This window comes from Nansenia antarctica, assembly GCF_963989245.1.
Source record: "Nansenia antarctica genome assembly, chromosome: 2".
NCBI classification, from domain to species: Eukaryota; Metazoa; Chordata; class Actinopteri; order Argentiniformes; family Microstomatidae; genus Nansenia; species Nansenia antarctica.
This window is the reverse complement of record NC_137675.1, coordinates 56,091,256-56,118,404: the sequence shown is the minus strand read 5'-3', so window position 1 is coordinate 56,118,404 and position 27,149 is coordinate 56,091,256. Positions and strand designations below refer to the sequence as shown.

General features: G+C 48.0%; 1 protein-coding gene across 1 annotated transcript in view; it reads right to left on the bottom strand.

Moving 5' to 3' along the window:
- tmem104 (transmembrane protein 104) overlaps positions 1–27,149 on the bottom strand; it is a 63,266-nt gene that overhangs the window by 17,958 nt on the left and 18,159 nt on the right. Inside the window, exons 7-9 of the mRNA XM_080524513.1 lie at positions 25,171–25,270; positions 22,807–22,903; positions 1,135–1,228 (exon numbers count right to left, since the gene is read on the bottom strand). Coding sequence (XP_080380639.1) covers positions 1,135–1,228; positions 22,807–22,903; positions 25,171–25,270 — 291 coding nt within the window. The remainder of the gene's footprint in view (positions 1–1,134; positions 1,229–22,806; positions 22,904–25,170; positions 25,271–27,149) is intronic.

Here is a 27,149-nt window from a genome sequence, read left to right as displayed (position 1 = left end):
GAGAGAAGGTGAGGGGAGAGAGGCAAGGTGAGGGGAGAGAGGGAGGGAGAGAAGGACGGGAAGGGAGAGAAGGTGAGGGGAGAGAGGGAGGGAGTGAGGAAAGGTGAGGGGAGAGAGGGAGGGAGAGAAGGTGAGGGGAGAGAGGGAGGGAGAGAAGGATGGGAAGGGAGAAAAGGCGAGGGGAGAGAGGGAGGGAGAGAAGGATGGGGAGGGAGGGAGGGTGGGAGGATGGAAGGGAGAGAGGAGGTGTGTGTGTGAGAGAGAGAGAGAGAGAGAGAGAGAGAGAGAGAGAGAGAGAGAGAGGGAGAGAGAGAGAGGGTGGGGGGGGCAGGTTTGGCGTAAACAGAGGTGGAGAGACCTTCACCTTCAGCCAGGTGAAAAAAAAAGAAGAAAAAAAAGCGTCTCTCCTAAATTCGCTACGGTGGCAAAGAGCAATCTATGAAAAGGCGTGCAACTACGAACCGTGAACCGGGGATAATGGAGTTTGTGATATTTAAAGAAAGAAAGAAAGTACACACCCAAAAGCGTTCAGCTACATTTAAAAAAATACGCCGTACCCAATTTGTAACAAACAGTCCGTAAATATCCATGACAGACTCGCTCTCTCATGAAATACCTCGGGGATTAGAAGGCTAGTCATAACCAGAGGAGGCTAGACTAGGCTTACATAGTAGAATACTGTATTAAACTACCAGAGCAAAACCCAAATAAAAGAGCAACCTGTTTTCTGTTCCAGCCCCCTAGACTGTGGAATAGCCCACCCCCCCCCCCCCCACTCTCGATCAGATCTGCCCCCTCCATCGATCCCTTTAAGTCCAGGCTAAAAACACACTCACATTCTTTAGCGTTTCCCTAATGTGCTTTTGATTTGTGCCCGTTGATGTTCTTTATGTATGTTTCTATGTATGTCTATTATGCTTATGTTATTGTGATTCTATACATTGTGATTTTATTCAATGTACAGCAACTTTGGTCAGCGCAAGTTGTTTTTAAATGTGCTTCATCAATAAAGATGACTTGACTTTTTTGGGTCTGTCGGGGATGTTGTGCTATCCGTCAGTGTGTTTGTATGTCTGAGTAGCGTGGCTGGTCGATGGAGGCGGTGTAAAGGAGGGAGGGGGGGGTCACTCTTACCGATCCAGCGCATGATGGAGGTGACGATCTGGAGGTACTTGGTCTTCTGGGCGTTGAAGAAGGTGAACGGGCCCAGCGTCAGAGCGAAGACGCTCTGAAAGGACAGAGAGAGAAGAAACACGCTAAATCACTTTGTAATCACTGGACGTGCACCATGCAAGGACACATGTCACTGTCAGGGTGTGAGTGTGTGAGTGTGTGTGTGTGTGTGTGTGAGTGTGTGTGTGTGTGTGTGTGTGTGTGTGTGGGTGTGTGTGTGTGTGTGTGTGTGGGTGTGGGTGTGGGTGTGGGTGTGTGAGTGTGAGTGTGTGTGTGTGTGTGTGTGTGTGTGTGTGCGTGTGCGTGAGTGCGAGTGCGAGTGTGCGTGAGTGTGAGTGTGTGTGTGTGTGTGTGTGTGTGTGTGTGTGTGTGAGAGTGAGTGCGAGTGTGAGTGTGTGTGTGTGTGTGTGTGTGCGAGTATGAGTGCGAGTGTGTGTGTGTGTGTGTGTGTGTGTGTATGAGCAAGACACAGGCTTCGCATCAGTGTATCATCGTCAACAAAACATCTACTACAACGTAGGCACGACGTGGGACAAAGTCATTTCGAACGGACACTAAACGTCCTGGAGGGTAATCAGACCTTCCATTTGAGACAGTCAGTCAGAGTCAGAGGAACCAATCTCACAGTGATGTCACAGAGAGAACAGAGAAAAAAAAAAAAAAAGAATCTTCCCCTGTTCCGACCGATACCGAAAAACCCAGAAAATACATTTCAAATCCTCTGAAGGCTCTGAAGGCTGGCACTGATTGCGTCATATCAGAGCTGGAGCTTTATCGAAGCCTCCAATCAGGTGCATTGGCTCAGGAACCCTCTCTGATTCCCTCAGTCCGCCACCCCCCCCCCCCCGCCCCCCTCTCGTTCCATCATCACCCTCTTCTATCTCTCTCTCCCCCTCCATTGTCTGTCTAGCCCCCTATCCTCTATTTCTTGTTCGCCCTCCGTCCTCCTTCTCCCAGACAATTCCATGTCTGAGTGGTGAGGTTGAGTGACGGCTGATCTCAGGGCCAAGTCACTTCAGTGCCATGTCAACCGAGGAGCGCAGCCACAGGGCTGGGTACACAGGGAGGGAGGGAGGGAGGAAGGGAGGGAAGGAGGGAGGGAGGGAGGGAGGGAAGGAAGGAGGGATGGAGGGAGGGAAGGAGGAAGGATGGAGGGAGGGGAGGGAGGGAGGTAGGGGAGGGAGGGAAGGAAGGAGGGAGGGAGGGAGGGGAGGGATGGAGGGAAGCTTGGAGGGAGGGGAGGTAGGGGAGGGAGGGAAGGAAGGAGGGAGGGGAGGGAGGGAGGGAGGGAGGGAGGGAGGGAGGGAGGGGAGGGAGGGAAGGAAGGAAGGAAGGAAGGAGGGAGGTAAGGATGGAGGGAGGGAGGGAAGGATGGATGGAGGGAGGGAGGGAGGGAAGGAAGGATGGAGGGAGGGGAGGAGGGAGGGGAGGAGGGAGGGAAGGATGGAGGGAGGGAGGGAAGGATAGAGGGATAGAGGGAGGGGAGGGAGGGAGGGAGGGAGGGAGGGAGGGGAGGGAGGGAGGGAGGGAGGGATGGAGTGAGCGAGCAAGATCCCTGATGAGGCCCTGGCTGAGGTATGAGAGTTCAATCAGAAAGGGATGAGGTAGAGAGAAAGAGAGGGAGAGAAAGAGCGAGGGAGGGGGGACGAATGACAGAAACGTTCCAACAAACACAGATCTTCTTCGGCGGCCTCACTCTCCGTGTCTCTTTTCTACCTCCATGACACCCTTTGAGTTGACAGGACAGGACAGCGGCCAGGGGTGTGAGAAAGACCCACGTTTACGGGCCGATCTACACATCATGTAGAGGATAGCGGGCAGCAGATAGAAACAGGCCCGGTTGGCTGAACGCTAATGACTGAGACCCTCCGGTGTGAGACCGGTCGACAGGGTACAGTGGAAACAGACTTGTTTAAAGACCCTATTATTTCCAGATTTATGGAGAGAGAGAAAGAGAGAGAGAAAGAAAGAGGAACTGAAAACCCTCGCGTCGGCTGTGAAAGCGCTGAATAGGAACTAATACGGCAGTAGGGTCGACAAATCAATACCGGCTTCTGAATATGTATGACCGCAATCGAGTCCCATGCATACATTTGCGAACACTCATTCGGTTGGTAATGGATGGGTCTTTATTTATAGAGAGAGGGTGGGTGTGCCAAAACCAAGTTATTAGTGGTCTGAGTAGCAGGCTGAGTGACCGGCGGTCATATTTCAAGCTGGTCCGACCGGTTCCTGCGATGTCAGGGTGTCCACGTGTCTCAATCCCCTGGTGGTCTGAGGCGGTTAAACACACCTATGCTTCATCCCCTCCAGGGCCAAGACAACAGTCCGTCACAGAACCTGAGCCCTCCCATCCATCCATCTGCCATGCCATAACGGATGATGGACTGTCACCCCACGTCAGTTGGGGGGCCTTGGGAAGAAGACATGATGGGAAGCCTCACGTCTGCGTGTGTGTGTGTGTGTGTGTCTGACGTGTGTCTGTCAAGGACAGAACTCCGGAGCACGTTATCGAAATCGGAAAAAACATTGAAATCTGTGGAAATACAGTCGTCAGATGTGGACACGCTGTACAGAGCTCTCTCTCTCTCTCTCTTTCTGTGGGCTTCGAAAAAAAGCTTTGATTCTGCGTTTCTTGCTCTCCCATTAGAAATGACGCAGAGCACTCCATTGTCGTAGCCCGAGGCGACGTAGGGTCTCTGTAGGAGAGGAGATAGGTTTGTGGAGGATGAGACTGTGGTCACGGTGTTAGGGGAGTCGTACAGCCGCGGGGGGGAGTGATTAGAGTAGAGTGGGTCAGTAAAGTGGGTCTGTGTGTGGATGAAAAGGGAGGACACTGTGGGTTGCACATGGCTGATGGGTTTAACCCATCGCATGCGGTCGGTTACATCTTGTACCACATATGAATCAATACACCCCCCCCCACACACACCCACACACACACACACACACACACACACACAAACACACACACACACACACACACACACCAGGCGCACCAGGCGCACCAGGCGCACACACGCCCACACACACAAACACACACACACAAATACAAACAAACACACACACACACATAAACACATAAACACACACACCCACACACACACACACACACACACACACACACACACACTCTAACCAATTTCAACCATCCAGTTACTCTGAGTAGTAGGATGGCTTAGGTGTAGTAAGGTATTCTAGAAGGTTGGAGAAGGCCTTTCATCTCTCCACAGAGGGAGCAGAACTGGGGCCAAACTGGGCTTTCCAGCCAGGCTTTGTGATGGTAATAAGGGGAGTAGGGGTGACTTCACACTGGCTAGGAGACATGCGAAGGCCAGGACAGGAAGGGAGAGGTTGGCATAGAGGCCAGGGCTGGAGGAAGAGAGCACGAGTACGGGGAGGAAGAGGAGGGAGTGGGAGCGGGGGAGAGGGCGTCAGGTGCCATGTGCTCTAGGGTGACTCAGACCAAGAGAGTTGGCAGGGCCACAGGAGCGCGGGGGGGGGGGCACAGGGAGAGGAAGAGAAGAAGAGAGAGAGAGAGGGCCAGGCGGAACCACATGAGGTACTGCTGCAGAAGATAACACAATGTTCTATTCTCTGCTCCTCACAGCCCAGCACCAATCTTACTACAAAAGCAGGGAGACAGGAGGATGAAGACAGAGGGGGAGGAGGAGGTGAAGAGGGCAAAAGAAAGCTCATTAAAATGAACAAAACAGTCTCCTAGGTGGCTGTTTCTAGGATCAGGTAATTGCGGAGGAGCAACTGGAAGCAGCATCTCTGTGGGTGGGTGGGTGGGTGGGTGGAAGGGTGGGGTGACGGGGTGATGGGCGGGCGGTGGTGAGTCACGGCGTCATGGGTTGACTCCACAGGCACACACACACACCTCACCTCCTGACCTCCGGTCCTGAAACTGACCTGTTCAAGTTGACAAGGCCTAGACCAAGAACTTTACGAGCAGTATTCTCAACGCGAAAAAGGTGTTGGCAGAACTATACAAAATGAAACAATGTTGTGACAGGGTATCAACAAGGCTTAGGGGGGATGAGCTCATACTGCTTATAGACAACCAAAAGCTATTCACGGCTTTTCAAAGGCTTTTCACACACACACACACACACACACACACACACACACACACACACACACATCGAACGGTGAGAATTGACTCACGGGCTTGTAAAGCCCGGAGAGACCGTATCGCTAACAAGCCAGGCTACATTGTTGTCGTCTAATTTAAGTCCGGTCGCTCGGCCATTGACGTCACCGGGTCGGACGACTCTGAAAACATGTCCTTTCAAAATCCCTTCACCTCAGCACCTACTGTGCTCAGTGATCTTCCTTTCTGAAATGTGGTTCTGCTATTAATATCGGACTGAACAGACAGCGCCTATGGGCCCGGGCACACAGGTGGACATTCAGGACTGTGAAGGAGAGAGCGAAGACTCCTGACTCAAAGCGTAACAAGTATCCCTGCCAAGAAAACGGGAGTCGAGCAAAGGCTGGAATGCATAACTACAATTTCATACCTTCGACTCCTAAGGCTCAGGAAGATTGACTGGCGCTTGGTGCCAATGCATTTATTCATTTAATTCAATGTTTAAGCTGCTGGGCTGATTTCTTCATCTCACTCTTTTCCCCCCCGCTGCACGGGTATAGATTTTTGTCTATGCATGTTCTCTCTTCTCCCACAAAGTGCTTACGTTTCATGCTCTATGTAATAAATGTATCAATAGTGAGAACAAATCGTGTCTGGAGAGGAAGTGGCACGAATCAATTGGTGGAGAGGTTTCTTTCGGGGGGGGGGGTTTCTCTCCCTCCTTCAAGGTGCGCAAATAATTTTTTCCTCCCCCCAGAGTGACACTTTCAATGACCAAAAGCATTTCCCTTTTGATGACAATGACATTCTTAAGCATCAGCTATTTTCTTGCCTCGATATCAGATAACAGTTTCAGCAGGGCCGAGGCGTGCTCCAATCACACACTTGAGTGAAACGCAATAAACGTTAAGTCAGAGATGAGGAACTGCTCAGGTGACCAGGCTGACTGCTGATACAAACAATGGGCTGTGTACTATAACCACAGCCAACAGGGTAGGACAGTCTCTCTTACAGCCCATTAGAGCTGTGCTCAGGGAAGCAAAGAAACTAAACAGACCCTCTGGGACAACCTTTTAAGATGTTATTTGATATCAATTGCAAGTAAATTTCATAAATATGGAACAATAATATTCTCTCTCAATCATCATCTATAATTCATTTCGATGCAATGTGTATCTACCGTAGTGTAGTAGGTGAGTGGATAGAATGAACACGAGGAAATAGGCTAGATGTTATGGGCCTACATGAAGAAAAATGACCATTTGATGGCAAGTATATGAGGGAGTTACAGGTCCTCCATGCCTCGATAGACAGACCCTTAATATAGAGCGACCTAGAAAATGACAACGCTCAAAGGACACCATCCTTCTCTCATCATGTCCCAATGTCAGGACCAGAGGGCTCTGATAGCTGCAGCTCTCTCTCTCCCTCTCGCTCCCTCCTCCCTCTCCCTCCTCCCTCTCTCCAAGCAATCCCACTCAGCACCTCCAACAGCCCTGCCCACTCCAGACGGCCATATTCCTAATGAGGTCCCTAGCCAGGCAGCCTGCAAAGGTGCCAGGCCTCTGTCTGTGCATGGCAGGACAGGACAGGTGAGCCCCCTCACTGGGTGCTGGGGAATGACTCACCCTCCTGAACCACACAGTCCCATTAGCCTACAGGAACCACAATCTGGACCTCTGAATCTCAAAGGAATGTTACCAACATCTTGTGGAATCAATGCCACAAAGAATTTAGGCTGTTTTGAGAGAAAAGGGAGGCCCTACCCCAGTATTAGTATAATGTTCCTAAGAAAATGTTCAGTGAGTGTACATATTTGTTTATTTTAAAAAACTGTTCATGATTTAGTATTTTACATTTTACAGCTTGTGTGCACATAACATATTTTTCCTCTAGCTAATTTAAATAACCTAGTAGCCCCACATCTAAATATATCATGCTAATCACAAGCTGCCGTACCGAGTAAATCTGGAGACATCTTGAAGAAATAACAGACGTTAATTAGAGTTAATAAAGTATCGTGATGTCACCTTTACTTCACATTTTTACATGAGCTATTTTTCATATTTATGCTAGTTTATGTTGAAGTCTGATTATTTATCAGAAAAAAAACTATGGTTCAGTGCACAGATACTGATACATCAAACCTTGAGAAAGGACTGTCTGTCGCAACTATATAGTGTCGCACTATATAAAACAGACGTTAAAGTTGCTCTCATAGTCAGGACAACGACGTAACAACTGTTGACTGCTATGGCGGTGTGTTAACAGGGCCACTTATAAGCCTCTGTCCTTCACTGGACATGTGACTGTGTTTGTGCATCCAGTGAACCAGCTGTCCTGTCACCTGACAGCTGCGCCTTTGACTTAACAGAGTGCCCCGCCTGAACGCTATGCTCCATTTACCATTGTTTGGGATTTGTCCGCATGAGAGTTAAGTGTGTAGAACAGTGTTTCATTAGCATTAGCCTGCATCATGCCAAGCATGCTAGCCAATCTCCTGGCCTGGTTAATCGCAGCATGTGTGCACATTTTTCCCCAAAGTCACGTGTTCCATACGGCCAAGTCATCCCAGACCTTTACTTCCGTTTCATTAATTAATCAACATATTCTGTTGACCAATTCCAGAGGGGTCAGCCAGACTACCAAAACACAGATGTCATCATGCTTGTTGATATTACTGGGACTGGATTCATACTGTATCACAAAGCTTCTTGCTCTGGGACTGCTTACAGTAGCAGGACCGTAACAGTAACAGGCTTTCCCAGGGAGGAAGAGCAGCTTAGTCTTGTTAGGGTTGAGCTTGAGGTGGTGCACTGACATCCAAGCAGAAATGTCTGCAAGACACGCTGAGACGCGTCACCAACTGTGAGTCAGAGGGGGGGGGGGGGGTAAGAGAGAAAGAGTTGAGTGTCATCTGCGTAGCAGTGGTAGGAGAAACCATGTGAGGAAATTACTGAGCTGAGAGATTTGGTATAAAGGGAGAACAGTAAGGGCCCTAGGATGGAGCCCTGAGGGACCCCAGTGGTGAGGACCATCGACCCTTACCACGTCACCCGGTAAGAGCGATCGGCCAGGTACCATGTAAACCAGGAGAGTGCAGAGCAACAGATGCCTAGTTCTGAGAGGAGTGGAGAGAAGGATTAGGTGGTTTACTGTGTTTGACGGCAGCAGACAGGTCCAGAAGAATGAGAACAGAGGAGAGGCTTGAGCAGAGTGGAGCTCCTTGACAGCAAGGAGAGCAGTCTCTGTTGAGTGCCCAGCCTTAAAGCCGGATTGGTAAGGGTCAAGGAGGTTGTTCTGAAGGAGATAGTGAGACAGTTGGTTAGAGACAGCACGTTCAGGGGCTTTAGATAAGAAGGGGAGAAGGGATACTACAGTCTGTAGTGATGGACAGCAGACGGGTCAAGAGTTGGTTTCTTGAGAAGAGCCTCGACTCTTAAAGGCAGCTGGGACAGATCCCGTGGATAGACAGGAATTGATTAGTGGTAAGGAGGAGGTCTTTGGAAATGGATTGGAGGAAGGGGGAGGGGGGGATCAAGACGGCAGGTGGTTGGATGTGACCGGTTTTAGAATATCATCAGGGGAGAGGGACGAAAGAGCTGCTAAAAAAAGGGTGGGTGTGATATATGCTTCCATCAACCTGCCTTTTTTTTTCTTCTTCTTGCTAAATGAGGCTCAATGGTAAAATACATAAAATGACCATTTAACTGGTTGTTTTCTTCTGCCTTGGGGAGGAAGGTAAAAGCAGAGAGGAAAACAGCTTTAATGATTGATATGGGCACAGGGGTGCAGCGATGTTTCTCTGCGTATTAGTTGTCTTCAATCTATTGGAGGCCTGCATGCGCACACAGGTCCAAAAGTCACTAAGTTATTGCATTATAATTTCTCCTTTTTGAGCCATTTATCATCCAAACAGAATAACGCTATTCCGAAAGAAGAAGAAAAAAACGTGTGCACCAGTGAATAGATAACAGCATAGACGACTGCAACAAACCACCCCTGTTAAAGGGATGGTTCAGCCGGTTTTCATGTTTAGGAGAAATGTCATCCTACCTGGCCTTTGAGTTGTCCTCAAAGGCCAGTAGTGACAGCTTTTCTGGGTCTCTGCTCTCCACTTTGTTACAGCAGCCCAAGCTAACAGTTAGCAGCGCCCTCTCCAATAGACAGGGTTCCGACAGTAACTACTTTACCATCGTTGAAATGACATGCTAAAATCTCCTCCGAGACTAATGTGTACATGCTTTTATTGTAATTGCAAACATTTAGTTTTGCAATAATATGCAATGACCGGTTGTCACATACTTCCTGGTTTCCTTTCAGATACAAATAACTTTTTCTTCACAGCTAGTAATCACTCCACGGTCAAGGACCACCTGTCCAACGAGGGGAGAGCTTGGCTGGTGAAACCAAAACCAAAACAAAAAAGCTGTGTGTGTGTGTCTATGAAAAGGTAATAGTTCCACTTCTGAGCAAATCGATTATAGAGACTGTTTACATTTCCTCAAGCGAGGAACGGAGAACTGGAGAAGCTTTCATTACGGGCCTATGAGGACAACTCAGAGTAAGATGATATGTCCCCCCTAAACATTAAAATCTCACCATCTCATTCAACCTTACTCCCGCCATATTCATTGTTATTTTTTATACTAACCTTTCTTTACAAATCCCTCACCAATCCCTCCTCTCCAATCAAGGTTTGTTCGTACATTGTTCCCCTGGAGTTCTGGAGGCAAAGTAAGAAAAAACCGCCTGTTCGCTCGCTGACTGTACGACTGCAGCCATTTTTCAGGGTAGCCGACTGAGAGCGGTGTGGTCTGTGTGATTCAGGCCCTGCGGTGACTGATGGGAGCGAGCCGGGAGACTGTGCCGACGTGTGATGAACACTAAAACGCCCTGCGTCTCTCCCAGCTGGCCAATGGCACTCGGCAGAGAGAGATCCTACGGTGACAGTGGGAGCGTCGTGACGTACGGTCGGGGGGAACACAGAGACTCTGCTCCTACTACTGGCAGCATGGGGCCACTTATCACTGTGATCTAAGAGGGCCCGCTGCCACGGCTGTCCATCGCCGGGCTGTCGCGCTGCCTCACTCATAACTGACACTGATAACCAGGCTCGGGATCTAGTGTGAATATTCCAAATAAAAAAAAGTTGTTCTGACTTTAAACCGAGGTGAGGGGGCAAAAGAGCGTTGATCGTCTGAAGTCGATCGTCGATCGTCTGAAGTTCTTCACAGTTGATACAGCCTGACACGGACAGTGCCTGAGCAAACCTCTGATCGTGAACATCGTTCATGCCCCAATGTCAAAGTCTCGGCCAGGAAGTGGACGATGCTTTGGCCATTAGAATGAAAAATATATTCAACGTTTAGCGTTTCCTGGTTGAATTCAGAGAGTTTGTCAGTAAACCAATAGAGGAACACCGCACCAACAAATACATCATGTGATATTACCTTCATTGCCTTGGTTGTCAACTGGTTCATGATAAAATACTTGAGGGTTTTTCAAAGCTTGGGTGGTATACATTGTATACATAAAATAGGCCATAAAAGCCAAGGAGAGATGAACAACACCTCTCTGATGGCAATAACAAGCCAATTGATTCATTGGACATGCAGACAGCGAAGGTGACAGAGGGAGAAATGAGGAGAGAAGGCAGAAGAGAGTGAGATTAAAAGGTGGGGGGGGGGTGGGAGCTATAGGAAGAAAAGAGGGAGGAGAGGAGGAGGGGGGCCTGTGCCTAGCGGGCAGCACCATGTACTTTCAACCGTTCTGGCGCTTTGCATCTGTCAAGATGAAAGAGGGTCTACCTGCAGCATCATTAATCACCAGAATATATGACTAACAAGCAGCCATAATTAAGAAAAAAACTAAATTAATTAACAAATAAATGGATGCATAAATACAAAAGATTGCCTCACTGGATTTCCTAAACAACTAAGACCCAGACCCAGCTCTAATGAATAAATGGAAGCGATTAAGACGCAAGTCTGTATTTTGCTTGAGTCAACTGATTAAGACAAATTGAATTATCTGGTTTAGGAATGTGAGCATTAGGCAGCCTCTCTATTATAATCTCTGTGAAGTAGGGACACTACAAAGAGTGAGTGAACTGTCTTCAGCCCGTGCATGTAAAGAATACAGAAACTAGTATGGTTCACCATTTTTGTATTGTATTCAAATGTAGCAGAGATCATTTTTGTCTCACACTATAACGACTGCTGCCGTCTAGAATAAACCCATGACTCTAAACCTGCATCCTTCCAGCTATGACAAATAGGTTTTTTTGGGACTTATCCAAGATATACAGTACAGGCCAAAAGTTTGGACACACCTTCTCATTCAATGTGTTTCCTTTATTTTCATGACTATTTACATTGTAGATTCTCACTGAAGGCATCAAAACTATGAATGAACACATGTGGAATGATGTACTTAACAAAAAAGTGTGAAATAACTCTAAATATGTCTTATATTTTAGATTCCTCAAAGTAGCCACCCTTTGCTTTTTTGTTGTTAATAAAATAAAATAAATGTGTTGTTAATAAAATATATAATAATAATATTAAATATATAGTATATATATAATAACATATTATTATTAACACAGATTATATTAAATATTATTATTATATATTTTATTAACAACAAAAAAGCAAAGGGTGGCTACTTTGAGGAATCTAAAATATAAGACATATTTAGAGTTATTTCACACTTTATTGTTAAATACATAATTCCTATGTGTTCATTCATAGTTTTGATGCCTTCAGTGAGAATCTACAATGTACCAAATAGTCATGAAAATAAAGGAAACGCATTGAATGAGAAGGTGTGTCCAAACTTTTGGCCTGTACTGTATATGTTCACGTTGATTGAACAGGGGCTCCCCCAAGTGTTCTATCAGATTGCCCCCCTGAATGTGAACACAATCTTCCCAAACTGAAACGAAAATCCTGCTCGTCTCAAACGACTTGTTTTGATCCATCCAAAAAAGCCATTGCTTGTATAAACAACATTGATAAATGACTCCGAGGGATGTTGGGGCCCTGGCTTTTTTCCCCCATTATTTTCCCTATGCGAGTGTATGAGAAGGCCAGAACGAGAGAAAGAAAGAGAAAGAGAGACCGAGTATAAAGAAGGGCTTATCTTCTGCTAGCAGGAGCCCTGTCCATCCCTTGTGGGACTCACAGCCATAGACTCATCACTGTCAGATCTCCTCTGCATCAACTCTGGGACGCTTCCCAAGCCCCCCCCACAGCCCCCCCTACAGGCCCCTGAGGTCACAATCAGGCGAGCGTGAACCAAATTCTAAAACACTTCCAGAATAAACAGAGAAATAAAAAAAACATGAGCAAGAGATGAATAAACAATGCGGGCGTCTCTCTCCCCCCCCAAAGACACGGCTCTCGTGTGAAAGGCCACAGAGGGAGAAGGCTTCAGGAAGTCACTGAGCCGGGCTATAGTGCGCAATAGACAGGCTGGCAGTCTGTCAGAGAGAGAGAGAGAGAGAGAGAGGCTTAGTCTAGCTGACAGGATCTAAAGAGCTACAGAGGTGTGGACCAACATAGTCTGACGTACAGGGCTTCCCCCAGGGGCCCTCTGGGTGTTGCCCACAGTTGTAACACCACACAACCTTGTTGAAAAGACCAGCTGCAAGAAATACTGCAAACAGCATAAACGGTTTGACAGGTTTATAAGTGATATCTTTCTTGATTGCTTTTCACAAGTTCATATTTGACTTACTTACATACTGAGCCGAGATTAAACACAAGTTGATGTGTAGATCAGGGGAGGCTGGTGGAGGCAGAAATCAGAAGATAAACACACGTGTCTGATACCGTTCCTCATTCCGTTCCATGCGTTACAACGAGCCTGTCCTCTGATTTCTGCCTCCACCGGTCTAGATATAGGCCGGGCTAAGCCTGATCGTTACGTCATTGCTAGCCTACCATCATTGTGAGGTGAACCCCAACCCCCTACACCTCTCATTCACAGTCCTCTCTAGGTAGAAGAGACAGACGTTCTACACAGACACGTTTTTACTGTTAATTAAGTGTGTGACCTCAGAGTCAACTACTCTCTACGCAATTAAAGACGGAACTGTAACGAGAACGGGGCGATGACAGGAGGAAGAGGATAGAAGAGGGGAAGTGGGGCGGTTGGGGGTATTTTGCCACCTGTTATTTACTTCCTCTAGATGTTATGGTCCTTATACAGATTCGATTTCCCCCACGCGACAGAAATCTCACCCAATTCCTCTTCACCTGATACCGATTGAGATTAACACTAGAACAGCCGTGCCGGCAAAATAGCTTTATATTAGCTTATGATTGAAAATGTAAGGATACTGGGTGGTAGAACGCACATACTGTATCTAGGAAAAGTCATGAAAGGAGGGTCCTGAAATTTGATTGAGTGCAAAGATATATCATTTTTCTTTACTCACAAATGACCCCGCATGGCTGTTCTAGTGTTAACAAGCAACAGCCCTTATCCCGGAAGGAAGTTAAAGGAGTAGACAGGAAAATGGTTGAGGCAAAAAAGAAAAAAAGAGTTTAATATATGCCATTTAGCTGACGCTTTTATCCAAAGCAACTTGCATTGCAATGAGTGCATACATTTCGGTATATAAGGTCCCAGCGGGCATCGAACCCACAACCTAAGTATTGTTAGCGCCATGCTCTACCAACTGAGCCACAGAGGACCAAGTTTGACTTGATTGTATCTGAAAGTTACACAACTCTCAGATATGGGCCAGCCCAGCAAAAGAAAATGCCCTAAGTATATAGATACATCTTTATTTATTTCCACTGCAGTACTAATAAATCACATTGTTTGGGCTTGTCATGGCCAAACTAGTATTTGTCAGGCCAAGTCGTTCCACGTTCCATCAGCCTGCATAGGTCAACGGCACTCTTAAGACTGTGTGATCTAGTACATGTGTATACTTGTAAAAAAGCAATCACTCGTCCATTAAGGATCATTTGCCACATGATTAGGCAGGCGATTGTGGTGTTCTATTTGTTGTTGAATTGAGTTTATTTGGACCACAGAAGTCTCTCCGCATAACGTCTCCTCCTTGCATGCGTGACAGAGCATGCATCATTCCAAACTGAACATGGGTGAGTTTACTGAAGGCTTTGTAGAAAGATCAAGTCCGCTGTGGGCAAGATGTGTTTTAGTGTAACGATTTACGAGCCATTTATCCAAGAGCAATTCAAGAGCCTGATCTGATCTGATCTCCACTCCTGATCTCCACTTCATTGAGCCCTTTGCATCTACAATGTATATCACTCTTGACTCCACTTTTCTCCACAAAGATCTACGGAGGAGAGATGGGGAGGTAAACATAGTATTCAGGGACATTTTTTGCACAAACTTTCCACAGTAGAGTTTTGGTGTTACCTTCCAGAAGCACATTTGTATCAGCTGCCTCTATTTGGGACAGCAGACGGCAAATTGCGAAAAAATACACATAAATCATCAACGTAAACAATGATGGGCCTCCATTTACTCCACTGAACCATTATGACTTCCTATGGGGAACTGGGGTGCTGTTACCTTCCAGGAGGCTAGCCAAATTACAAAAAAACACTCTATTATGCAGTCCCGCTCCTTAAAAAAGAAACCATTATGCACCTAGGTAAAAATAACGAGCAACACCGCAAAGTGAAGATTTATGACAGGCAGGGGACATATCTGGGGAGGAAATGAGAAACGATAATTTGCCTGTGGTTTAATAGGACTACGGCTATTTCACTCTGCCCCATCGTTAGAACCACTAGGGGTGGTGCAGGGGAGGGGGAGGGAGGGAGGAGGGAGGGAGGGGGGAGGGAGGGGCCGTGTCACCCAGAGCACTGTCTCACTAATTTAGGACGATGATGGACCTTATGAAAAAATAAAGGAATAAATCAACTAAGGGGACCGTTCACCAATACGCCGCACGTCAAGGTGTAATCGAAAAAGACAAGCTCTTTACGAGGGCGCCGCCTGATCCTTCTTCTTTTCCACATTTGGAGGAGGGCGTGATGGGGGGGGGGGGGGGGGGGGCAGCCTCCCTGAGACGTTCCCCAGGGAGCTACCACGGAGCGGGACGACCTCGCTGGGTCTTCTGTTCCACTAGAGGCTCGGTCACCCCGACCAGCAGTCCAGAAAAAACATACAAACAAGAAACCTTTACAACCGCTCAGCTCAAGGTCACAAGTTCTGCATGTAGACATACGTCTATTGTTAAAGCTGTCTTGCTTCTTAACGCAGAGCATCGTTTAGCAGAGGTTCATTTCATGAGGAACACGTTTGTTCAGCCTTCAGCCCCCCCCCCCCGACCGAGCGAGACCGTTACATCACTCCGCAATGTCCTTGTGTCAGATAACCGGCTTTACAAAACACAGAACAATATTGTACCCAGCATGTAGATTACTGGACAGGATGAATAAATCAGCTTTATCTTATCCCTCTGAGACCAAAGAGAAACAAATGAAGAATTTAAAACAAGCAGCGTCAAAAGGGAACGCAAACAAGCAAATGGGTAACCTCCATTCTTAGTTTTTTGTTTTCCGGGTGAATTAGCTTCACTTCGCAAATGATGATTAGACTATTATGTATAGTGTGCGAGCAAAATGAGGAAACAGAGCCAACTGATATTCAAGCAAATCATTAAAACCACATAGACTATTACCTCACACAGCGATAGACACAGAATCCCATTGAATGGGGTTGTGACAGCTGCCAAAGGGATGTTTAAGCACGTTTGACTGCTTTAGCTGTTACTCAGGCGCGGCTAACTGCCACTCTGTTTAGCATAATTTGACAGTCAGCACCGCACGCACACCGCACAAAAACAACACAACGGCATAGCCTGCAGCAGCGGAAACAATATACTTTAGTAAACATTGATAGGACTGTTTCATTGAAAGACCTGGAGTGGTGGGGAAAAGGATGGAGGCTAATTAAACTCTTTTTAACACGTTCCCGTTTATCCGCTTACTTTTGTTATGATACGACGACGGAAACGAGGAGCTTTGATCTACAGTGGGTATTGGAAACAGCTTGCCCGGGTTGGTGCTTCAAATGCAGCCATGACTGAAAGCGTTCTGACATAGGGAACCATCCAACTATCCCCTCATATGACCTCTAAGTCCCCTTGAGCCCCCAGTGCCCTCCAGTCCCACCCAGTCCTCCTCCAGTGCCCACCCAGTCCTCCTCCAGTCCTCCTCCAGTCCCACCCAGTCCCCCTCCAGTCCCCCTCCAGTCCCCCTCCAGTCCCACCCAGTCCCCCTCCAGTCCTCCTCCAGTGCCCACCCAGTCCTCCTCCAGTCCTCCTCCAGTCCCACCCAGTCCCCCTCCAGTCCCCCTCCAGTCCCCCTCCAGTCCCACCCAGTCCCCCTCCAGTCCTCCTCCAGTCCCACCCAGTCCCCCTCCAGTCCCCCTCCAGTCCCCCTCCAGTCCCACCCAGTCCCCCTCCAGTCCTCCTCCAGTCCTCCTCCAGTCCACCTCCAGTCCCACCCAGTCCCACCCAGTCCCCCTCCAGTCCTCCTCCAGTCCTCCCAGTGCAACAGGCAATGTTCCCAGTGTCCCTGCTCTGCCACTCTGACTGTGCGGCATCTCCTGCTGCTGTGTGGAGTGGGCTCCCCTCATGTGGTTCCCAGCTCAAACACTTCCCCCTGCTGGGATAATCTCCATTAAACCATCTGCACCGTCATCTCCCTGCAGCTCTGGCCACCACCGGCAGAGCTGCAGCACTACCGCACCTCCCCTCCCCTTTCATCTCCCCTCCTCTCCTCACAACCCAGCACTACAGCATCCTCCCCTACCCTCTCCTCCCCTCTCATCTCCCCTCCTCTCCTCTCCTCTCCTAACAACCCAGCACTACAGCACCTCTCCTCTCCTCTCCTCTCCTCACCTCTCTTCACCTCACAACCCAGCACTACAGCTCCTCTCCCCTCCTCTCCTCACAACCCAGCACTACAGCACCTCTCCTCTCCTCTCGCCTCCTCTCCTAACAACCCAGCACTACAGCTCCTCTCCTCACAACCCAGCATTACAGCTCCGCTCCTCTCCTCTCCTCTCCTCTCCTCTCCTCTCCTCTCCTCTCCTCTCCTCTCCTCTCCTCTCCTCTCCTCTCCTCACAACCCAGCACTACAGCACCCTCTCCTCTCCTCTCCTCTCCTCTCCTCACAACCCACTAACTACAGCACCCTCTCCTCACAACCCAGCACGCACGCACGCATGCACGCGCACACACACACACTCTATCTGAGCTTTTCGGTATCTGGTCTATGTATGTCCTTCTCTGTGCGTACGTGCGTGGATCAGATCAGAAGAGTGGAACAAAGCAGATGGTTGCTGAAAAGTTGGTGTTTTTATGAAGGTGCTTGCATAATGATAATAAGATAATGTTTCAATTCACTGGCACCGTCTCACACACTGTCTAGTCTCTAATAGGAACACCTTTTGATACAGACACATGCATCAAGACAAACAGTGAAGAATGCAGTGTAAGCAAAACCTACCTTTACCCTGGTATAGAGTATTGACTTCCCATCACTTTCACAAGAAAACTAATTTCAATTTAATCAGCCATTTAAATCATGGTGGTTAGCCAACAGAATATATAGCGTGGCTATTTAATGCAAGAGTCCCCATAGTCTTGCCATTGGATATTTAAACACACGCAGCAAAAACTTGCCGGGGGGGGGGGCAATAGGGGACACAGGTTTAATTGAGGTCTGAAGAAATCTCTCAGCTGGGCCAAGACATAATTCTTACAATCAAAGTCTTCTGTCAAAGACCTAATGACGTCCACCAATGACCCGTGCCCGACGCATGTGCACGAAGGAAAATGTCAAAAGAAAAAAGTGCTATGGGACAGCTAAAGCGTTGGGTTGGGTCGGCTATGACTCCAAGAATAATGCATCTGGGTTTTGAGGGAGAGTGGCATCGGTCTGGGTACTGGACACTAGAATCAATCAGCAACAACAACAGATCAAATCTCCGGCCATCGATCTTCTTAAGAGCTTTCAGACGAAAAAGGCCGCCTTTCTCAGTCCTCAGCATGATACTGTACGTCGGTGTGGCCAGCATTGATCGAAGCAAAGGTCAAACTTAACAGACAAGCCACCTACTGTGCAGTCATGGACCGCATCATCATTATGCCGTCCTTCCACGGCAAAAAGCCGTCGAGTGTGTTTTTTACCGTTTCCGGATCAATGGAGTGAGCGCTGTGTGGAAAAAGACAAGACAATAATGAGAGAATTTGAAGTACATTAGAGCCCGCCACAAGCTGAGGGGGGAAAAAGCTTTCAGAAGCAGTTTCTAGTTCCTTAGATTAGTTCCTTCGACGTGAGTTGAATGACAAATACAGGGGGACTTAGATATAATTTTATACAAACCGTCCCAAAGGCACTACGGCACACACGGGAACTTATTGGAGTTTTAATATCGGAAGACGTCAGCAATCTAATGGCCGTCAAGTTGACGTTAAGCCAACCCGGCGAGCGGTGCGCACTCCAGGCGAAGGTGTGAGGCTTGTGTGTTCACCCGAGTGCAATACGGTGTATGTCCTCTGCATGTATGTGTGAAGTGTGAGGTCCATACAAGGTGTAGGCAGACCACAGACGCTCCAAGTGACCAGGCCTGACAGGTTCTGAGAAAAAAGGCAGCGACGACCTATTCTCTCCTGTTCAGATAAGCCGATGACAGGGGGGGGGGGGTTCGAAATAGTCTCTCCGAAAAATAACACACTTCATCCCGCGACTTGGGCTCAGTGCTTTTCTCGCCTCTCTTTCTCTCTCTCTCTAAGTCTTAACAAGGCGGAGAGAGACCCGTCGGAGAGAGAGCAGGACTACTCTTACGAACGGGGACAGCTGTTGTGCCCCGGCCGTCTAAAAATAACACGGCGCAATCTGTCGGCCCGGCACCAAAACAAAAGACCGCGGCGGTGACAGGCATCTGAAGGCTGAAGACAGACGTCAAATAAAGCGGAGACGTTCACGAGCGGTATGGGAACCGTCACGTTCTGAAGAAGAAGAAGAAGAAGAAGAAGAAGAAGAAGGGGACAAGGCGTTAAAAACAGGGTATGAGTCTTGAGATCTATAATAAGTTTGCTGTAGCTAAGGGGGCTCTGTTGTCGATGGCGATCAAACTCGTCGTCTGGCCAGACACTGCCGGGGTCTGCGGGGGCGGTGTCTATAAAAACTGGGGCTGCTGCTGCAGCAGGTGGCCAGACGCACGCGGACCGGGAGAGCTGAGACTAGCCAGGCAGCGCCGACCGCTCTGGGGGTGGAAAGCTTTTAAGCTTGTGTGGACAACACCACAATTCTGGAGGGCACACAGGGGAGAGCCCCCTGGAGGGGACAATCCATCAATACGGACTGTCTGTCAGTCTGTCCGTCTGTCGATCGGTCTGTCTGGGTCTCTCTGAGACATTAGCCCTATAGTTCTCTCTCGCTTTCTCTCCCTCCCTCACACTGACTCTCTCTCTCTCTCTCGTTCCCTTCCTTTCTTTCTCTCTGCCTCTCCGCCAGCCACCCACGCCAGGATTACAGCTGCGGCCGCTGTGTGACGCCATAATCGGGCTGCTGCCCTTTAATCTTTCCTCTCTTCCTTTTTCCTAAACCCTAAAAATGTTGTGGCTGTGACACTAATGTGCTCCGCATCAATCTCACTTGTTCCCGGTAGCGGCCAACAGCCTCCCCTACAGCCCGGTGGCCGAGGCACACCAAATAAAAACACCCCAGCGAAGGGGATTAGACTCCATTAGTGACTAGCGTAACGCCAGTGTGTACATTACATACCCAACCTATTGTCCCCTGGATCTAGATGGGATAGAAATGAATCCATAAGCCAAAGCATAGGAGAGAGCCAGTACAGCAGGTCGTTAAGTATGCTACATTACAAAAAGTCCCTGAAGAGACCCAGATAATACCATAGCATGAGATTAAAACCCCCTTATCAATTATTAAAACCAGGAGCTAAAAGAAACGGCATCGTCGAGGTACAAATGGAGGATTAACAGACAATCTGTTGGTTTTTAACGCAGGAGAAATTATTAGATTCGGAGGTTGATCAGGCTCGATAGTGAGGACATAGTGATAGCGAACATTCATATGAATAGATAGTTGATATGCAGTGCATAGCGACCAGAGGGACACAGGGAACATCATGAATATTAGTTCAAACTGAGACCCGGCTCTGAGCACTTTCATTGGTATGCACAGAAACCGAGCAACTCATGCTTACATAATATATTGAACACAGTGCGATTGCTAATGCTTCTCCTCTCAGAGGACCGAAACTAAGTCAAACTAATTGCATAACCAAGACAAGAAAAAATAAGCTATTGGGAATTGTAATTATGGTTGTTTTTTTCTGTAATGTCTTCATCAAACACAAAGAATGGGACGACATAAAATATAAGTAGGCTCATTTAAATTCCAAAACAAAATCGTTAGGCCCCAACGATCATCATGTATTTTGGACAGTTGGGTGACAACTATTTCAATGTTATCCCAAAATCGGTGTGAGCACTTTACAACATTTCTACTAGAGCGAGTTGTGCCTCGGTTCGGTTCAGAGGGACAGACTGGCGTTAGCGTAATAAAGCAGATCGGTTAGCTCGGAGCCAGAGGCTTCCCAATGAAATAGTACCATTCGTTAGTATCCGACTCCCAGTCCTGGAGAACGAGTGGGAGTGCGAGCATTCGTTCCAGCCTAGCACTGACACTGGGCTTGGTAAATGGTAAATGGTAAATAGACTGCACTTATATAGCGCCTTTATCCAAAGCGCTTTACAACGGCCTCTCATTTACCCATTCACACACACATCACACACCAATGGCGGCAACCTACCATGCAAGGTGCCGGCGCGCTCACTGGGAGCAATTTTTAGTGTCTTGCCCAAGGACACTTCGACATGTGGCCAGCCGGGGCTCGAACCGCCGATCTGCCAACCTTGCGATCATTAGACGCCGGCTCTACCTCCTGCGCCACAGCCGCCCCAACGAATGGCTTCAACCAATCCCTGCAGGTCCAGCAGCTCTCCTGGAAGCAGAGCTTGAGAAGCGTTTCTTCTACATGCTGTGTGGACGCTATCAATCAAACCCCATGGTCTGAAGGAAGGGCACCTTGGTCTCTGTATGGGCTGGGCTCAGGAAAGAGCCGGTAGGTATACCAACCTGGCCTAGGTGGAGTGGGGGATGGAAGATACAGACAGTTCTCTCTCCATGGGAGATGACGCAGACCTATAGCGAGCTGCTGACTCAAAAAGTAGTAGTCAATTATTTACACTTCTCACGGGGAGACCTGAGCAGTGGCTGAGGGGCCGGAGCGTTTGACCCAGCGACGTCAAAGACGAAGGGAAGAGTGTGGAGCAGCAGGGAGACACTCCGCTCTCAGTGTGCGAACAGGAGCTGATGGATGTTGTCCACGAAGGGAGGAAGGCTTAATTCATGGAAAGCGGGAAAAAAAATCTGAGAAAAAAAAAATGCAACTGTGTGTGTGTGTCCAAAACTCAGAACGCCTGCAAGCATTCAAGAGAGGAAAACTAATAACGGGGGTGACAACGTCTTCAGTGTACGACAGGGAACAGACGACTCCCTGTCAAGACACAGTCAATCTTTTTTCTATTTTCCTTCAAGAAATTACAGAGCAGGTCAACATCGAAAAAAGCCATCATCTCAAGACCTCCTGTCATGACAATTCACTATGGCGTATGAAGAACCGGGGTGGAAAAAAATGTCAATTTCCGTTCAAACCCACACCGTAAATAACAGGAAAACATTGCGAAACTGCAAGGTAAACAAATCTACGGAAGATTATAAAATCAGCATAATTCCAATTCGTTTACATGCTGTAAGAGGCTTATCCCGGCCGAGATAAAAAATAAAAAAAACACACAAAAACAATGCATTTATTGGGGAATTGTTTGAGTTGGCTCTTTCCGTATTAAATGAGGGAAGATGGAGGAGGAAGAAAGGAGGGAAGGAGGGAGGAATAACACAGGAGGAGATCAGCACATCTATCACTGTCGGCTGGCAAAGTTTAAGCAAAAAAAAAAACACAAAAGTTTGGCTCTTAAGATTTCAAGGGCGCGCACACACACACACACACACACACACACACACACACACACACACACACACACACAGAGAGCTGAGGGAGGGAGGGGAGGCACCAGGGGAAGCGCAAGGGGTAGACCGAGCAGAAAGGTGCTCTCTGGGCTGAGTCTGACACTAATGCAGACAGAGGTTGACACAATAGGTCTCAGACACCATGGTGGAGGCTGGGAGGCAGAGGTGTGGAAGGTAGCGACATGGTGGCTCCTCTGGGGAAACTATGGAGGGGGAGGGGAGCGAGAGAGAGAGAGAGAGAGAGAGAGAGAGAGAGAGAGAGAGAGAGAGAGAGAGAGAACAAGACAGAGATAGGGGAGGGGAGAGAGAGAGAGAGAGAGAGAGAGAGAGAGAGAGAGAGAGAGAGAGAGAGAGAAAGGGGAGGAGGAGGTAGGCATGAGTGATGGTCAGGGGTGCAGCTTTACTCACCAGAAACACCCTGTAGGCGTTCCCTCTCGTCACCTCGCCCCAGCACATCTCCGTGTCGTTGTACTTCACGCTCCCAGCGCTGCACGAGTGGTTTCCACTGCAGAGAGGACAAGACACAGACCGCTTAACACCACCACACCCACCCCAGCACCGGGGGATCAAACCGTCTCAGTGTGTCTTGGCTGCGGGCATACAGGGTCAGGGTCTGGGTCTGAGATAAGAGTGCCCCCTGAGTTATGATGGAAGTATTGTACTGTGTTGGATATTCTATAGGATCAATAGTTGTATTGAGTATTTGATCAGCTCGATATTATCAATCAATCAATCAATCACCCAATCAATCACTCAATCAGACCTGATAAGATCAGTGACAGAAAATGACAAGTTCTGGCAAAGCCAGAGTTTAAGTTACAACAGGAGAACATGTACAGTGGCTATATACATTTTTTTTTGGCATCAATCCACACAATAGGCCTACCTATAATTTCTGCAAAGTTAAACACAGAAATACCTGCATAAGTCTTCATACTCTTTGCTATGACACTCATGACATTGTGTAATTGATTCCTATGCAAATCAGAGACCCTATAAAAACAAATATATTGATTCCAAAATGACATTAAGATGCACTAGATGCACCTTGCATTAAGATGAACTCAATTCAACTCATTGAGTGATTTGTTGATGACATTTTTGCTTTTAAGCACATTTTAAGAGTGTCATAGCAAAGTGTATGAAGACTAATACACATGAGGTATTTCTGTGTTTCAATTTTATAAAATCTGCAGAAATGTCTAAAAACCTGTTTTAACTTTTTTGTCATTATGGGGTATTGTGTGTGGATTGAAGTCAATTCTTTTTTATTTAATCAATTTTAAATTGAGTCTATAACACAACAAAATGTGGAAAACGTGAAGGGGTGTGATGACTTTCTATAGCCACCGTATGGTCTGACTACTACTACAAAAAAGGTAACAGTCGAGTAAAACTCATCAAGTTCAGTCTGTCGCTTTCTTGACGTCTCCTGAGTTCGACAGCTACCAGTCGCTAAAAAGGTTGCATACCGCGGAAAACTAGTCGGAGCGATGAGCCGGGCTTCCAGATGGAGAAAAAAAAAAAATCACTGAGTATCATTCTGAGGCAATTACAAAAAAAAAAAAAAGACTTTCAGTGCTGCTGACAAGGTGCAGCAGACTGAGCATCAATTATAGAACATAATCATTAGAATCTGCCTCTGCCACCGAGAATTCTTGCGCGGCCGCGGCTTTACAAAGAGAAACCGCGCCTTACGATTCCAATCTCTCCCCCCCTCTTCTCAATGGCAGAGCCAGCCAAGCGCCCAGATCCTGTCTGTGTCATAGGGTAATTATTTTTTAAGTGCCATGGTTCCGCCTCACATCTTCGCTAGAAAGTTACCAGCGGGTTCCCCCCCCCCCCCCCCCCCCCCCGCCTCAACCACGCGGAGTCAGAATGATATCAGCTGCTACGTTGCTGTATTCTACGAGGGCTGTACGGTAACCCGACAGACACTCCTCCGACGGGAGACGAGGCTACGCTAGGTGGTAATTGGCTTGTTCAGCCGCCCTCTTCCACCTTAAAAAGTGATATATCTCCACAAATGTTAAGAGGTGTCTCGTCTTCCACGTTTATGTTTATAACATGAGCCTGTAATGTCTTTCGTCGTCCCAGTCCCCCCAGGGCTCTGACTACAGATATTGGACAAAGATATTTGGACAAAATTAGAGAGACGTGAATTATTGAATTTTAAGGGTTTCAGTTGTTTTTCTTTGTCAGCGCCTCGGAGGGAGAATAAACCTTCTGTCATTAAAGGAGTAGGAAGCTGTCCTCCCAGCGCCCGTGGTGGTGTGGTGGTACCAGAGAAGTGCCTCTTTGGTTCTGCAGGCTAAGTCACATTATTGTCTGTAATAATACAATGGAATATTTGATTACTCCCCGTCTGGCCAATGGGAGTTCTAGTAATAAAACTGTCTGTCTGGCCAGTCAGTCAACAAGAGCCAAATGCCAACAGCACCAGTGGGAGGTCACCTCAGTTAAAGGCCTCCAATCAAAAAAGTTTTCCAAAACAACATACTGCTGAGGACCAGTGGGCACAACACAGTCCAAAGTATCTGGACCGGAACCAGGACTGAGAGGATAGAGGTACGCTGGTGTGCTTTGTCCGGCCAGAAGTCAATGTTTTTTAACTACTTGGGAGAGTGAGCACCGTCCACAGCGGTCCTAAATTAGTAGTCCTGGGCTAATAAAACCTTCCTGAAATGGAGAAATAGAACAATGTAATGTAATGGTAGGAATGAAAAAGAGCAAGGGGGGGGGGGGGGGGGGGGGGGAGATGGCTGGTCTTACCAGGCTACCTCCATTAGGGACAGGGGGACAGCAGCTGCATAGATGGCCAGGTCTCCATACAAGTAGACTATGATGCAGATGTAGAACATGTTGACACCAACTGAAAGACAAAAAAATAAATAAATAGAAAAAGGGATGAAATCAAAGCAGAAATAAAAAAATGTGCATGCCTAGGAGATACAAGGCTTCATAAATGATACATTTGGACCTCTAGGCCGCTATCAAGGCGCTACATTCTATCGAGTCATTATATCCATGACAGAACACATATAGGGACCTGTTCCTTCATCCATTATTCATCTTTAAAAGCCTTCAAGCAGCTGATTATGAAATATCGTCAATGCAACTTGAGTCAAACTTCACTACTTAAACGTGCCATCTCCCTCATAGGCAATCTCCTCCTCCTCCTCCTCCTCGTCTGCTCCACACCTCCGCCCCATCCCTCCATCCCCTCCCTACGGGACAGCAGAGCCACAACAGCAGCCGATCTCCTCCGGAAGAATATTAATCACACTAATTAAGAAAGTAATCACTTGATGACGAAAATGCCCCCCCCCCCTCCAGCCCACCCCCCCCCCCCCCCCCCCACACACACACACACACACACACACACACACACGCGCACGCACGCATGCACAACGCCACCACCTTCTCTTACTTCTCTCCCCCACCCAACCCCCTAGTCTCGCCAGCCCCCCTGCAAGCTGGCTCTGCAGAGCAGAGATTGAGAGCTTTCAGCGGGAGAGACAGATCGCCGCGTCACGGAGGGCATCCATCATTCACTAAAGTTCTCGGAGGGAGGTTCCAGCGTCCGACTGGCCCCGTCAGCCAATTCATAACTGCCAAGGAAATTAGAGCGTGGAGTCCAAAATAAATTAAAAAGTGAGGGGCTTATAGTTTTACAGGCTTAATTGATTCATCTTATCTCTGTGAGTGAGTACGGGGCGGAGGGGAGGGGGGGGGGGGGGGCGGGGAGTTGGAGACTACCTTCTGCTGCCCATCACACGGCCGAGTTGAGAGACTGGAAGTGTGGAAATTGAGGAGGACGAGCTGATAAAGGTCCAAGCCGGCATGTTGCTGTGAAACGGTTATCAGCCGTTTTACAACAGCAGAGAGAGACTACGTAGGGAAGCTACTTGACACTTGCTGTGTTTGTTGCAGCTCTTCGGTAGGTCATATGAGGACAGGGCCGGCCGCTGGCGTAAACACTCTACGCGGTTGTTTAGGGCCACGACCACTAGAGGGGGCCACACTTGTGCCGTCGATTTAGTGCCGTCGATTTAGTGCCGGCTACCACCCGTCAATCAAAAACTCTGCTACCTCCTCTCCCCCGGCCCCCGGCGAGAAAACACCCATCAATCCTAAACTCCGCTAACAGCAAAACCCAGTCGACGAAACACCCTTCAATCAAACACTTCGCTACCACGCCCCCTCCTCCCGTCAACAAAATGTGGCAGGGGCTCCACTAAAGTCATAGGGCCGGCCCTGTACGGGGAGCCACATGCTGAGGGAAAGGGCCATGTGAAAATCTTCAGTGAGAGTGGGGGGGACAGTCAACAGTACCTCTGTGTGTGTGTCTGCTCAAGTAGGTTAGTTCTTTTTCTTCTCTCTCAGGGCCATCTGGACACATCCAATGGTTGAATCACAAAACATAGGTTTGAGGAGATTACAGGCTATCTGTATGTATGTGTGTGTGTGTACACTACCGGTATCTATCCCTGGCTTTTCCCCAGACATAATACAAGCCACTGGCTAGGAACCTCCTTGTATTTATCTGCACTCGACTCATCAAAGTAGAGTATTACCCTCCGGCGGTAGTGGGCAATATCATAAATGAAACAAAAAGAAATCCACTTCTCTCAGCAGCACTTTCTAAGCATTCCAATTTCACTTCCCACATACATCCTCCCTCCCCCACAACGCAATTTAGTCTCACCTCCAACTTTCTAGTATCATTCCTGCACGATGTAATGTCTCCA